The sequence below is a fragment of the Nelusetta ayraudi genome, unplaced genomic scaffold, assembly GCF_046127955.1.
Source record: "Nelusetta ayraudi isolate G7.1 ecotype Tasmania unplaced genomic scaffold, CSIRO-AGI_Nayr_v1 ptg000071l, whole genome shotgun sequence".
Classification (NCBI taxonomy): Eukaryota; Metazoa; Chordata; class Actinopteri; order Tetraodontiformes; family Monacanthidae; genus Nelusetta; species Nelusetta ayraudi.
The window spans coordinates 4807484-4823083 of record NW_027466121.1 but is presented as its reverse complement, the minus strand read 5'-3'; the positions used below and the strand labels follow the sequence as shown (position 1 = coordinate 4823083).

The 15600-nt window shown below is 48.2% G+C and overlaps 1 protein-coding gene across 1 annotated transcript in view; it reads right to left on the bottom strand.

Annotated features, from left to right (window-relative positions):
* Positions 1–4029: 4029 nt before the first annotated feature.
* megf11 (multiple EGF-like-domains 11) overlaps positions 4030–15600 on the bottom strand; it is a 59810-nt gene continuing 48239 nt past the window's right edge. Inside the window, exons 14-25 of the mRNA XM_076042835.1 lie at positions 14898–15044; positions 12999–13133; positions 10294–10422; positions 9625–9753; positions 8826–8954; positions 8514–8642; positions 8168–8404; positions 7544–7698; positions 7395–7458; positions 5855–5899; positions 4985–5200; positions 4030–4298 (exon numbers count right to left, since the gene is read on the bottom strand). Of these exons, the coding sequence (XP_075898950.1) occupies positions 4123–4298; positions 4985–5200; positions 5855–5899; positions 7395–7458; positions 7544–7698; positions 8168–8404; positions 8514–8642; positions 8826–8954; positions 9625–9753; positions 10294–10422; positions 12999–13133; positions 14898–15044 (1691 nt within the window). The 3' untranslated portion in view covers positions 4030–4122. The remainder of the gene's footprint in view (positions 4299–4984; positions 5201–5854; positions 5900–7394; positions 7459–7543; positions 7699–8167; positions 8405–8513; positions 8643–8825; positions 8955–9624; positions 9754–10293; positions 10423–12998; positions 13134–14897; positions 15045–15600) is intronic.

The window sequence follows — 15600 nt, the reverse complement described above, 5'->3', positions numbered from 1 at the left end:
GCTCTGATGGATCCTCACACTTCCCGAGCCGGGACGTGACTGCAATACGGAGCAGCAGCTGAGCTCTGCTATAGACTTACCAATAGGACAGTGCAATAAAATGACTTTTTAAAAAAAGATGAAAGTGCTGAAAGACTTAGGGCACATTTCACTTCTGATGGTGAATGCCAACAGGGGAACCAAAGATGAATTTAATCTTTCTGTCACCTCACTCACCTACAGCACTGCAGTGCCTCTCACACTCTCACTGGAGGGAGACTGGCAGGTCATTGAGCATCACTGTGGTCAGCATGCGGGTGCAGCTCCTTCAGCCTGAACCAAAGGGACAGATCTGTCCAAGCATTAAGAGTCATAACCTCCAAACCGGTGGCAGACCGTGTGAACAGCCGCACTGTCCGCGGGATAGAGCTGACTGGCAGGCTGCAGGAGGAAGGATTATGCTTGAGGCTTGTGGCGATAAGTAGGCAAAGTCCCCACGCTTCTCCTTCGCCTCCCTGGTACTTAACAGCGTTTAAAGAATAAGCCAGAAGTTTTAGTCCGAGTGTGAAAAACACACGTCTGTCCAGAAGTCTTCATGTTTCAGGTCTGTTTCGTCCCTTTTTTCAGTGTTGGAGAAGAAAAATGTAAGTATACATACATTTTGTTGTGCAATACTAGAGACCGCTCTTGGGTCTAAGACCAGTTTTGAGACTTCCTGTAGATGGGTGCATGAGCATTAATTGGTCTTGGACGTGACGGTCTTAAGTGGCTGGTTTCAAGATCTCAGAAACCAGACAGGCTGCCTTTTTGCAGTGACGTCAATATTATTACACACATTTCATCAAATGCAACCAATAAGATGCATCTATTTCAAAAACATGAGAAACGAGCAGAGAGGTCATAAGCTGAGTTTTGTATCAAAGTTTCCTTTCTAAAACTTTCTTCAGTCTTGGTCTTGATTCCCCTGATTGTTGGTGATGTCTTAGTCTCAGTCAAGGCACTCTGGACCACATCAGTCATTTTAATTTTATATGAGAAAACTTGCCCTCTAACTAGAGGTTGTTCACAATTTAGGCATCCTTTAAATTAAAATATGAAACAAATCCTGCATAACTTCATATTTGGTATTCAAAGCATCCATCTGCAATTATCGGGGGAAAGAGGAAAAGGTGTTTTCTGTCAGTATTAATTTCATGCACAACATGTAAATGTGACGCGCTGTGGGGCGTTCAGTCGGCAGAGCTAAATTAAAAATGAAGGGAGACAAGAGAAGGCGCGCTGTTAAGAATCTATGAATCCAGTAAAAGAGGCACAGCGTCCGCAGCAGTGGTCCCTCCTGCACCGGTAGACAAGAGCGTCTCATCCCTTGTAGGAAGACATCATGCAGGAAAGGATTGGAATATTTTAGTCTTTCATGTATTTTTCCTTTCAACACGATTTGTCTGAGTTGAGTTAAATTCTGTTCTTCATGCTGTTTCAACAGATGTCACACTGAGCAGCATGAAATCTCATTTTATTTATTTAGCGTTTCAGGTGTTGCTAAACCGCCTGCAGAAATCTTCCCGAGTGCTCTCCTTACCTCCCACGTCTTCCCGGGCGCCCCGTCGAACTTCCTCGGCTGCGTTCCAGCGGTGACTTTATGCTCTGGTGTTGTCATTCAGGAAGTAAATCAACTCAGCAGCTTGGTTTCCATCCTCACAGCCACCATGGCTTTTCTATGGATCAGTCGTAGTTAAAGTTCAGCTATATCAACAACTACTGATTAAGCAACACTCTAAGACTTTGTTTTCTCTTCTGCTTGTACCTAAGTGACTTTTTCATTGGCTCTTAAATTAACATATTGCTCTCCAGCACGTCTCGCCCTCCGGCTCCAGAATGCATTCTTCCTATTCAATGAATAAACATCTGTGTAATGATGCCGACTGTTTTAAAGACAGTGCTGCATATGAATTTATGCAACAGAGACACATTGTCAGTAGTCGCAATAATAAATGCAACATCCACGCACAGACTTGTATAATAGCTCATATTATGTACATAGCTACTTCAATGCAATACGGCACACTGTGGTGTAAAAATATAACAGCATCCTAATCAGATTTCAATGATGTTGCTCTACTGGGATGATCATCGGGTATCAAGATTTAAGCCGTAAAAACCAACGTACACCAAACCTTCCCTCTGAACAATGTGCACAGTGTCACATGCTGTCAATCAGAACAATGACACTTGCAGCGTGAACTGTTAGTTTGCAGTTCCCTGTCAAACCCTGGATGTCCCACCAGGATTAGATCAAATTGTGACAGATTTGCAAAAGAAGGCCAACGCAATAATCTTGTCAGCACTGATTGGCAATTTAATATTTTTGGCAAGAGATGGGAGAGAGAGAGAGAGAGAGGGAGAGAGAGAGAGAGAAAGAGGGAGAGAGAGAGCGGATTGGTCCTATATAAGATATGACATGAGAGGCAAATACATCCCACCTTCATCCAGGTTATAAACCTGACTGAAACAGGCTTCCGATTTGAGAAGTGGCTTTTAATTTGAAACTCAAGTACCAAAAAACGACAAGCAGCAGTGATATGACAGCGATCGGATGAAAGCCTTTCCAAGAGAGAAAAAAAAACAGTCACTTAAATCATGATCCACGGCCACTAATCTGGTTGGGAATGGTGTCCTGTCCAGCACTATTGGAAATGCTGTGTGGGCATCGATTGTCAACATGTTATTGCTCCTACAGAGGGTGGAATGGAATTCACACAGTGAGAATAAAGATCAATATATAAATAACATAACAAAAATACAAAAAAAAAAATCCTAGGATTTGACTTTTTACAGGTGGCTCCATTAGTGGACGTTGCACAGGGTGTCTGTTGGTCTTTCAGTGAGAAAAAAACCTTGTTTTCATTTTACAATCTGACAAGAGAAAGAACATTTTGAGTAACTTCAAAAAACGCTTCACAAAATGACATTAATCATCTCACGAGAAGATAAATTGTGTTATCTACATTGGTGGGTTGTCCATAATCTCATGCTCATCTTACATTTAAATATATATTTATATATATATTTTTTTTAAGTCTAGTATCACACTGATAAAATTTCACCATCACTATAATAATATAAATTAGTAAATAAAGCAGTTTTCCGTCATAAATACAAAACATAAAAGGTCACGGCAACTCCGCGACACGCAATATTTTAAAATGTAAAGTAAGACAGAAGTTTGTCTACGTAAAAACAGAACACAGTCAGATCACTTCAGCGTCGGGGAAAAAAAAAAGAAAAGAAGAAAAGAAAAAGAAAAAAAAAATCCAAACCCCGGGACCTACTTTGTGTGTATGACTGTGATGTAGAAATGTTAGAATCCAAGAACAGGTGACATGAAGGCATCTTCAGATACACACACCCGTGTCCCTGAAGAGTGTGCGATCACGACTGGGTAACATCGAACACAGACCCGCTTTACCACGCCCGACTCGTTTGTCCTCTCTTATTTGGACTCTTGTTCTCCTCTCAACCGGGTATATCGCCCCCTGGTGGCCGGCGTGAGTTGCAGCTGCTGCGCGTGACGACGAATCAGCGATGGAGGATGCGCCGCCGCCGCCGCCGTCCTCCCACTGGCCGGGAAATCACTCCTGTTTACGGGACATTATAAACACTTGGCCTGGTCCCTGAACAGTAAATCTCCTCTGCTATAGGGCTGAAAAGAGGGAGTGCGAGGGCGTCGGCTCTCTATCCTTGTAAATAACCTATCCAGTCGGGCATCGCACGCCGTCCGCGCCGCTGTTGGAAACTGCTGTGTTCCACTCGGGCAGGTCCATAAAAAGGTTGCGGTGGTTATTTTTTTGCAGGACAATAAAAACGGATGAATGGTCGCTGGTGTGTCGGGACACTCTGCCCTTCCGCCCTCCTTCCTCCAGGGGGCGACGGACAAGAGTGCCGGTGAGGAAGCCAAAAGGGAGCGAGTGGTTCATGTGATCTGTGACCCCCCGCAACCCCCCCCTCTCCCCCCACCCCTCTCCTCCATCTCCGTGTCAGCACCTCGGCATGGACTTGGACACACAGGGAGACACGGTGGGCGGGGGAGGGGAGGCGGTCGAATGGTGGAGGAGGGGGAGGTCGCTGGGCGGAGGGTGGCGCCCTCTAGAGGAGGGAGCTGGGGCTCTCTGGGGCCGGCGGAGGTGTGTGCGTGGGGCTGTGGCGCATGGGGAGGATGTCGTAGTGGCTGGGCAGGTGGGCGGCGCGGGGAAGGTCGTAGGGGTTCTGGGAGAAGCCGGTGGCCATCCCGTTGGGTCCGTGCAGGACGCTGACCGTCGGCTCTGAGGGAGAGGGAGGGGGCATAGGAGGGAGGGGGAGGGGGGTCAGTGTTAGGAGAGGAGAGGAGAGGAGCACACACACACACACACACACACACACACACACACACATACCTAAACACACACAGACACACACACATATACATATACCTAAACACATATACCTAAACACACACACACACACACACACACACATATACATAAACACACACACACACACACACATATACACATTCACCTAAACACATCTTCTCGCACACACACACATATACCTACACACTCACACAACATGCAAACACACATACACACACACAGACACACATGTGCACGCACACACACACCTACACCCATACCCACACACACACTTCTACACGCACTAATACACACACACACACCGATACACCACGCACACACCGATGCACACACACGTACACGTACACGCACACACACACACCTCTACATTCAATAACACACAAACACAAACACACACACACAAACACACACACACAAACGTGCTCTCTCTCTCAGCCAGAGGAGGAGGAAGGCCAGGGTTCATGCAGGTTTGGTTGGAGGGCTGCAGGCTCATCAGGGCCACGGGGTCACAGCAGGGGGGGCCGCAGCCAGAGAGGGCGTGAGCCGCAGGGCCCCCCCACCGGGCACCAGAGCCACCAGAGCCACCACGCACTCACCGACATCATAGACGTTCCTGCCGGTGCTGCCCAGGAGGGTGGCCGTGCCTCCGAAGGGCACCTCGCGGTGGGAGGGCGACTTCATCTCCACGTAGCTGCTCTCGCCGTGCTTGCACGCCAGCCCCGGAGGGTCTCTGATGGTGGCGTAGGGGTTCTCGCCGTTGGGGGAGCAGGAGCTGTTGCCGCACACGGAGCCCTTGATGTAATCGGCGGCGCCTGCGAGACAAGGACGCGCATCGGCGTCAAGATGAGAAGATTTGTCATTCACTCGCTTACGGAAAAGAAAATGCAAACTGACACCGGGGCTGCGCACTGCAGTTGTAATGACAAAAACGTAGAGAATTAAAAAAGTGCTGTCGATCACTGGAAGTCGTTCTTCATTTTCTCCTGCGACAGGTTGACTAACGAGGGCGTGTCGTCATCAGAGTGCAAAGGGGAAAGAGTGCGAGGCTCGCCTCATCCATAACAGTCTCATCAGGCTGATAAGAGGCCTCATTAGAGGCCGCGGAGGAGCTCCTGCAGGCCGCTCCTCGCACCCGCGGGTCCCCGCTTCCCCGCACCGCGGGGGAGACCAAATGACGTCTCGGGCACTGAGCCACGGAGAGCAATTACGGCTGGAACAGAACCTCAGCCCTCCGTGAACCCGTCCGACGTGACGAGAGCTTCTGCCATAAATCACGGCCAGTGTGAGACTGAGGGAGAAACGATGCTTTCATTGGGAAACTCACTCATGGGCTGTCGAGCGTCGGAGCCGTTTGTGATATTGCTGCTTTTTGGGCCGATTGCACTGGCTGGATGGTCACACATACGCACGCATGCACGCACGCACACACGCACACGCACACACACACCCTGCCATCAATGATTTACCTTTTCTGGTCGCTCTCTGTGTCTGCGTCTCCCCCTGTTGAACATCTGGAACAGAAACGTCAAACTGTGAGAGTCAAACACCCTGCGTTGCTTTTTGATTCTGACTGCGTGTTACGCATTTAAAGGTCCAGTGTGTAAAACTTAGGTTGGTTTATGATTTTTATGTTAACATACTGCGCATAGATACATTAATAAAAGTGTATACTTGCAGTAAATCCATTCATCCGTCCATTTTCAATACCCGGTTCTTCCTGCACTGCAGGGTACTCGCAGTACAATGAAAGTAATTTGGTTTTCCTACCCTGAGAACGTTTCTCATATATAGATGAATATACATAAAGCAAAAAAGGCTCTTGCTCCTAGTTAGCTGCCATCTTGCGCCGCCATTTTTGAAGGAATCCCGCCTGTCAGTGCTCTAAATACGAAACGCGCTGTCAGACGGAATCCCTTAGAAACTTGACCAACACTGGACCTTTAAATACGTGCGGCAGTTCAAACACAAGCGGTATACGCCACTGAATGTCTGCACCTCTGGCTGTCACCTCCCTCCTCAGGGCTTACATAATACACAGCGGTAATAATGGAATGTCTGGCGAACGGCAACGCGCTGTGCGTTGAAGGTTACATCACTGGCTTTCATAAGAACGTCTGCACGGAACGTCTTTCTCTAAATAATAAAAAAAAGACCTCACGCGTCAAGCGCAGAAGAAGAATGAAGCATGACAAAGGCGCCGCCGCACGCAGCTCCGACACAAAAGTGGCCTTCAAATGTAAACTGTATTTGATGGTCACATTTTATATAAGTATACAAACAGAACATCCACAGTCCACAATAGAACATTGTGTCTATTTTATGTCTATTTAAAGGACAAATTAAATCTATTCTGTATTTGAACTGCAGGCAACTGAGGAGGAGATGATTTCTAATATGTTAAAGTGTTATTATCAATTGGGTTATTAAATAATAATTATGATTTCCACAGGCCCTGTAACAACACTAAATGACCCAATGAATTGCACCAACATGCATTATAGGCAGTTAAGGACTAAAGAGCGTTTAAAAGGGATTCTAGTCAGCGTCATCAAATGTGCCTGTGCTGCTTTAAAGGAATTAAAGACCTCAGCTGCCGCTGACCAATTTTTCTGTCGCGCTTAATTTTTCTATAATTCACAGCGCCGCAGAGCGCTATCTGACTCACTGTAAGCAATCATAGAAAAATGTACCGGTGGGGGGAAAAAAAAGAACTAATGAGCTCACGTTGACCCCTGTTGACCTCGGCACCACTGCTTTCTCTTTCCAGCTCGCATATTTCATCAAAACCCAGAGCAGAGGTTACGTCTAACAAGAAACCCCTGGTTCATCTTCATTCACAGCAGGGCGGCCGCGTCCACGCCGCTGCCTATATCATGTTTTTTCCTTTTTTTTTTCTCGTCCGCGTCTCGCACGCCCTTGAAGAGGCGGCTCGTCAGAGTACAGAGCTTCAGCGAGGTACGCGGTGTGTCACGGCGGTAGGTGGGGGCGGGGGGGGGGGGGGCTGACCTATGTCGCTGAGGTTGCAGTAGGCCCTCCACTCTGAGCTGTTCCTGCTTTTCAGGGTGCCTGACTGCGGGAGGAAGAGAAGAGTCGCACTGACATTAAGCATTGAAAACTGGAGAAATGCAGCGCTGTCGACGTGACGGCGGCCGTACCTTGTGGGTGAGGGTGCCGTCCAGGTTGCTGGAGATGGTGGAGACGACGTTGCACTGGGCCACAGTGTGGTAGCTGGGGTTGGAGAAGCACTGGCCGCTCGCAACGCTGCTCCCGCCGCCGCCGCTCTGGCTCTGATTGACCTCTGATTGACACTCTGGGAGGTTTGGAGAAAGGCCTTTTTCATCAGGCTTACTTGCTTCTTCCTTAGGGGCTACGATAAACTCAACTAATTAAAAAGTACAATTTCAAAAACTTAAAAGACAAACCGAGTGTGTCGCTTTAAAGAAACTTTTTTTCCCCCCACTATATCAAGAATGAAGTCAAGACTTTTTTTGTGCCAGCAACAATTAATCCTTGGTGACAGTCGAAACTGTCAAGCAGTTAACATCCTTACATCGCAACTTATTTTGATGAACAAAAGAAAATAAGAGTAACAATTAATCTATTCCCTTTATTAGCAACTGGTGACTTGTCCAGAGTGTCTGAGTGACAGCTGGGTGAGGCTCCAGCAGAGCCCCGTGACCCTGAGGTATTGAAAAGGGATGGATGGATTCTCTTTATTAACATATGATGACAGTAAACACATTTTTTTTTTTTTGTTGCAGTTTTTGAAAGTATCTCACCAGACAGAGAGTAGTCAGTGCTGGCAATGTGCATGGCCTGCGAGTAGGACACGCTGGGCTGGATCTCGTGTCCCTTGTCCCTCTGCCTCTGTCTGTACCACACAAACAGGCTGAGCATGGCCATGATGATAAGCAGAAGAAAGATGATGCCCATGACGGCGCCCGCAGACTGCCGCTCTGAGCCCCGCGCCGGGCTAATCTTGGTGTAGGGGTTCAGCTCCTCCATCATCAAAGCTGCTGCAGAGAAAACAGGCGGCTGCTCAGACACCCAGTTGAAGCGACGCGAGCGCCGCCGGCGGTGGGCCCCCCCCCCGCCCCCCATCCGACCACCGCGGCCACCTCTCACCTTGGTCGCAGCGGATGCCCTTGTAGCCGGAGCTGCAGTAGCAGGTCCCCGTCACGTAGTCGCAGGTCGCGTTGTTCAGGCACTCACACAGCTGCTGGCAGCCGTACCCAAATGTACCGGCAGGACACTCTGCGAGGAGCAAAGGGATCTTTACAGCATCCATCAAAGTTAAAGGACTCCCAGAGTGGGAGCCAAAGTGTTTATGAAATACGCGCGTGCACGTGTGCGTGTGCGTGTGCATGTGCGTGTGCACACACACACACACACACACACACACACACACACACACACACACACACACACACACTCAACTCTGTTCGCAGCCTGTCCCGATGAAGCCCGTCCTGCACGCGCACTGGCCGGTGATGTGGTCGCAGTCTGCGCCGTTTTGGCAGCGACAGACTTCAGAGCAGTCGCGGCCATAGAACCCTGAAGGACAGCCTGGGACAGACATGTATAAAATATTGGGACGGGGAGTTGTGGGGGGGGACGGGGGGGGACGGGGGGTAGGAGACAATGATGGCAGGAGGAAGACAATGGTAAAGAGTCAAGGTCATATGACAAGAAAAGAGCGGGGAATCAATAGCATTCACTGACCCTGCAGCATGCGCAATCAGAGACCAGAGAGAAGTGCAATATTTCCTGCTGCAGCAGAGAAACAAGCGGATGGGCGATGTGAGACAAAAACACACACATATGCAGTATGAAAGTCTGATGAGAAAAGGAAACAAGATGGGGCAAGGTATAATACGGGCACGAAAACACAAATGAAAGTCACATTGATGGACTGATGACTTCCTGCAGCGAATTAAATCAACTGCGCATCAGTTCAGGGGATCGAGTGCTATGTGATTTTAAAAATGCTCTTTTGACTGACAGAACTCAAACAAGAAAAAAAAAGAAAAGAGAAAGACTTCAAATAAAAACTGACACAATCCAAATCTATCCTTCGGCCTAAAAAGAAAAAAAAAAAAAGAAAAAAAAAGAAAAAGATTCTTGCCTACTTTCTGCTGCAGTTCTACAAGCCTGCCAGCAGATGACACTGTGCGCCTACTGAGCAGAGAGGGTGTTGGGGTGGGGGGGGTGGGGGTGGGGGGTGGTAGAGACTCACGCTGTGTGCAGTAGAGTCCAGTCCAGCCGGGGCTGCACCTGCACTCCCCATCATAGGCGCTGCACTGGGCTCCGTTGTGACAGTTACATGAGTTGAGGCAATCGGGCCCCCAGTGTCCAGACGGACAGGCTGCAGGAGTGGGGGGGGGGGCAGAGACACAGTCAAGCTTTGCATCACACACACACACACGCTGCCATCCCACCACTGACTCCCCATGTGCACATTCCACTGCCCTTGCAGAACCAACCGGCCCATAACCTGTGATATACGGGCGCACTTATGCGTCGGGCTGAATAAAGCAAAGCCCGGCTAATGTAACATCAATCCGATCATAAGGTATTTTTACTCCAAGCAGTTAAAGCAATAAAAAAAACACACATCAATTTCCCAAGGCATGGCGGCTCAGAGCTCCCACTAATGATCTTTGGCCTTGGGTGCAGTAAATCAAAGGGCATAATGTATTACAACAATCATTTAAGTACACTATCTGTTCCACATAAGCCAGGGACCGGGGACGGGCTCTGGGAACTCGCGTCGGGTCGTGGGAATGATTGATGCGCGCGGGAGGTAAATGTGGGAGTGGAGACGGAACGACAGGGAAGGGTGAGGGGGGGTGAGGGGTGGTTGTTGTTGGGGGTGGGGGGTGGGGGGGGGAGGTGACAAACACACCGTGGGAGCAATCCTCCCCGATCCAGCCGGGGAAGCACTGGCAGGAGCCGTCGATGGGGTTGCAGGTGCCGTTGTTGGTGCAGCGGCAGATCTCGGAGCAGGCTCGGCCGAACCGGCCGCTCGCACAGACTGCGGGGGAAAAAAAGAACCGACAACAAGCAAACAATTAAAAGGAACACAATGAGGAGAAGGGGGAGGATCAGTGAAAGCCGTTGACCTCCCGGCACCGGAGTCTGAGCACAAAGAGGAGGCGGTTTGAAAGGCCGAGTGGACACATATCTCGCGCGGGCAATATTGTTCTATTGTAAGTGGACACAGAGAGAAGCAGGCAGTTTAAACAGGAAAAAAAAAGAAAGAAAAAGGAAAAAAGACACACAAAAAAAGTCAATCACAGCCTCCGGCAGGCAGCAAATGCCCCATTTCCACTTGCAAGAGTCGGATGAGTGATGTGCCACATAATTAAAATAGACCATGTACACACACACCAGCCTATACATTTTTAATGGAATTAATATTTCAATGCTCTCCCGCACTCTTCAATAAAAGATGCCATTTTCCAATGAAACCTCCGTTGTGTGTTGCTTGTTGGGCCACGTGGAAATTTGAGCCCCGGTGCGGCGAACAATCAGGATCAGGGAGCCGCGAGCGTGGCGCCGCGCGCACCTAAGGGTCTCCTGCCGAACGAGAGAACAGAACCAGCAGTTGGAAATATGACGGCCGATGGCTGGCTGGCTGGCTGGCTGACTGACTGGCTGACTGCGAAAGAGACTTGTTTTCATGTGGGCACATTTTAATGATTACATTTCAACTGGCTTTCGTGCCATTTTTTTCCCCTTTCTTTTTCCCCCCCTTCCACGAGAGCTCTTTAAAGCTCCCCTAAGCAGGTTGTCATTAAGGCCATGAGGCTGCCACTTGTGGGGATTCAAGCCTCAACACACCAGGAGAGCTTCATTAGGCTGGGACTTGGTGTGCCGGACAGAGGACAAGTGAGGACACCAACCGGGCTCAGCGAGAGGAGATGTTGTGGGCCACCATCATCCCTCGTGGCCTCCGCACGAGTAATTACAGCACAACGAATTAGGACCAGATCTTTCTTTATATATATATATATATAAATAAATATATATATGTTCTCCATCTTTCTTAAGACTACCTATTAAACTTTTATTTCCGAGACAGTGCTCAAAGCCATGAAAGAGAATTCAAAAATCATTATCTGTAATTTATGTGGAGAAAAAAAAGTACATTATTAGGAATGAAAAAAACCACACAGTCTATAGGCGCATTGATGGGGAGCAGATTTATGTCGGAGAAAAGTCCTGCATATATTTGGCCTCGCTGACTGCAAAGACTTGCTAACCAAATGCAATATGTTGCTAAATTTACATTCATTGAGCGCGGTGACGCTGAGAAATCTGGCAGGGAAATTTCCCCCTCAATGTACGAAGGAACTGAAATGAGTCATGATTTTAAACAAGGCAGAGAATGAAAGCCAGACGCAGGTGGCAAACCACTTGTTCTTTTTTTATTATCTCCTCTGCGTGGCTCCACCGACACTTTCAAGGCGAACGCGCCGAGGAAAAAAACGCTTTGCCGCTCCCGCCGTCAAAATGAAATTTAACAAGACAAAACACGCTCATGTGCTCCTTGTTTTGTTTGTTTGCAAAATAAATAAAGAACAAAAAAATGAAGAAGCGATTTCTGTGCAGCGGGATGAGGAGCGGGGACGGCAACATTTACTTGACGTATTCTCCGTCGGAACACAAGCAGGCCTCGGCAATATTGTTGAAGGTTATTTTTCTCCCGTTTGGTCTGCGGTGCACTGATAGCAGCCATTATTCAAAGTCTCAGGGCCGAGACGCCAGCGCGAGAGACGGCGCACCATCCGCACATCTTAATGAATCCGCAGAGCAACAGCTGAGAAACAAAAAGAGCTCCGATTTGACTCTTAAAACAAACCGCGAGGAACAACTCACAAGTCTGCGGGCTGCGGACTCCGAGTGACGAATCTCCCATCGCTTTCACATTTTTCATATTCTGGGTTTAATGCCGTCTCAAGGCAGGACTGTTGTGGCGGAAATGAAGTCTTCACTGAACAATCGCAATCTGGCTTTCCAGCTCTCAAAGGCAACCTTCCCACAGAGTGTTCTGTCCAAATGGGTGACGTTATGACATGAAGACAGTGTTGTCTTTTCTCTGCTGTCATCCGCTTTGCCCCACTGTTACTGCTCACCATAAAAGGAAGTGATCATCTTTCGCTGTGTCCTACTGTAAACAGTCCTTTGATCATAAAACAGGTGTGGGAGGTCAGGGCAAAAAAACAAAAAACACAAACATCACATCGAGCATGCAGGAACAAGCAAGCACCACAATCTGAAAGACACAGCAGACACTTTGGAGCCAGCAGATCAGAGACAGTATAAACACTTACACTACCAGTCAGAAGTTTGGCCACACCTTCTCATGCGATCCTTACTCCTTTCCAGTAGTATAGTATCGTATACTATACGATATATAGGTAGTGTGTGTTATAGACAGATAAAATAAAATCCCCATTACGAGACGAAATGCCAGGATGAGTCCCCGAACAAAAAAAGGCCTGAAATTCTTTGCGGCGGCAGAGCCTAAAGTTTCACGGCGGCTGAATGGAGACAGGAGGAGTAAAAGCGGGGAAAAGGTCAATGGGACGCAGGAGGGCTACTCGCCTTGGTTGCACAGGGAGCCGGTGAAGCCGGACAGGCACTCGCAGTGGCCTGTGATGTGATGGCACGGCCCGGTGCTGTGCACGCACTGCGGGCACGACTGGCTGCAGCGGTGCCCGTAGAAGCCCGGAGAGCAGACTGCAAGCAGTGTCGGCGGGGGGGCGGGAGGGGAGAGAGGAAATCAGTCAGCGAGACAAGAGGTATGTAATAATGAAACGGGGCAAGACGAGTGTGATCAAGGGAGCGGAGAGGAAAAAAAGAGTGGAGACCAGAAGATATAAAGGAGAAGAAACAAGAGGAGACAGCGAGGGGAGGGAGGGAGCAGGAAAGTCAGACTTTATTGTAATCACTTCCATTAATCTCGCACTTGAGAGAGAAAAAAAAAAAGTTTGGCAAACTGTGAAAAGTCCCCTTTATGTCGGGTCTTTGGTCGCAGCTTAATGATCTATAATTGGCAGGACGTGCTTTGATAATTCAAATTTCGTTGAAAGAGTTTCACATTCGGCAAATATCTAAGGGGAGATCCGGAGGTAATTACACCAACTTTTCAGGCAAAGATTATAAACTGCAATTAAGGGAAGAGGTTGACAAAATAAAAATTATTTTTTTGTGATGCATTGTTTCCTTGGGGGTGTGTGTGTGTGTGTGTGTGTGTGTGTGTGTGTGGGGGGGGTTCTGTCACCGGTGACTTGGGCAGGTGAAGGACAATCGGCTCATTTCAAAATAAGAAAACTTTCCGGGATAGACCGAAAAGAAACGATGAGGTGTTTGAGGGCAAGCGTGCAGCATTAAGTGCCCCCTGCGGAGCTTTGTTTTGATTGAAGCGACAGCTGTGAGACACCTCCATCGGTCCCTGGTGGGGAAGAGGGGGGGGGGGAGTGGCGTCCTGCAATTAAAGTTTCAACAGGGAAAACTGCAGTTAATGAGGCTTCCCCCCCCCAGACGAGTGCATTATCTCTGTAAACAGCAAAGGTGGAGGAGGAGGACGGTGTGTTAGGCGCACACGACGGGGACTCCCGGCGGGCACCTGTTCGCCCCCCCCCCCAATTGCTGTTTACGGGCTTGTGACGGTGAATTTCGCTTCCAATCAGCGAGTCCATCACTCGAGACAGACCCCCGTTCGGAAAGCAGAGCCGCCACTCCGGGTGAGAACGCCCTCTGATGAGCCCGGGGCGAGGACCGCCAGGCTCCCGCTGCGACTTGGTTGTGGAGGACAGAGTGGAGGGGTGAGTGTGTGCGTGTGTGTGCGTGTGTGTGTGTGTGCGCACGCTAGGGGTACAGACCCTGATTAAGTGATAGCCGTGATGAAGGACTTATACTCGAGCAGTTGCGGCGACTGACAACTAAGTGCTCCTCCACAGCGGGATCACGCTTCAACAATTCTCCAAAGATCAAATCAAGGTTGCCGCAGTTTGTCAACTGTCGACTGGCGTCGTTTTCAAATTTCAGAGGCCTTGTTTCGGGTGAAAAAGTCCCTCTGACGGTTGTTTTACTAACTAGGAAAAGTCCAGCAGTCATTTGGTTAGCTTGTTCCACTTGTCAGAACACACAAAGTTCTGGAAATTTGCCCCCCTTTGTGATGTCACTAAGGGCACCGATACAACCAAACTTGGTGACAAGGCCGCCAGCTTTGTGTTTCTTTCCTCTCTCTTTAGGGTCACGCTTGCAAATTAATAATTAGGAGGAGTAAATGAATTTGAGCAGGAAGCTAAAAGTGAAAATCTTTTTGGGACGCTGCAAACACCGGACTAAACATCCAGTTTTTACACTAGAGATCGACTGGGTTTCTCATTTTGAAAACTGATGGTGCAGAGGGGGAAAAAAAAAAAGAAAAAACATAGAGCTGAAAAGTGATGAAGATCACGCGGAGCCTTGAAAGTGAGAAACAGAGCGAGCGCTTACTTCGTTTGCACGAGGTCCCTCTGTATCCAGGTGCGCACACACACGTGCCGTCTGCCGGAGAGCAGGAACCTCCATTCTGACAGGAGCAGCTGACTGAACAGTTGGGTCCCCAGAAGCCTTGTGGGCACACGCTGTCACAGTGTATTCCTGCAGGCACATTGTGTTGACAAATAGTCAGCAAATGCACGCGGAGCGAGCATCAAACGTTAATGTTCTGACAATATTACAATATAGAAAATGTGATGTGAATTTCATCTATCTATCTATCTATCTATCTATCTATCTATCTATCTATCTATCAATCTACCTACCTATCTAACTATCTATCTATCTATCTATCTATCTACCTACCTACCTACCTACCTAACTATCTATCTATCTATCTATCTATCTACCTACCTACCTACCTAACTATCTATCTATCTATCTATCTATCTATCTATCTATCTACCTACCTACCTAACTATCTATCTATCTATCTATCTATCTATCTATCTATCTATCTATCTATCTACCTACCTACCTACCTACCTACCTAACTATCTATCTATCTATCTATCTATCTATCTATCTATCTATCTATCTACCTACCTAACTATCTATCTATCTAACTATCTATCTATCTATCTACCAAGGGTGGGCAAACTTTTTGACTGGTGAGCCTCAATGGGTTATAAATTGTGACAGAGGGGGCCGGAGCAGG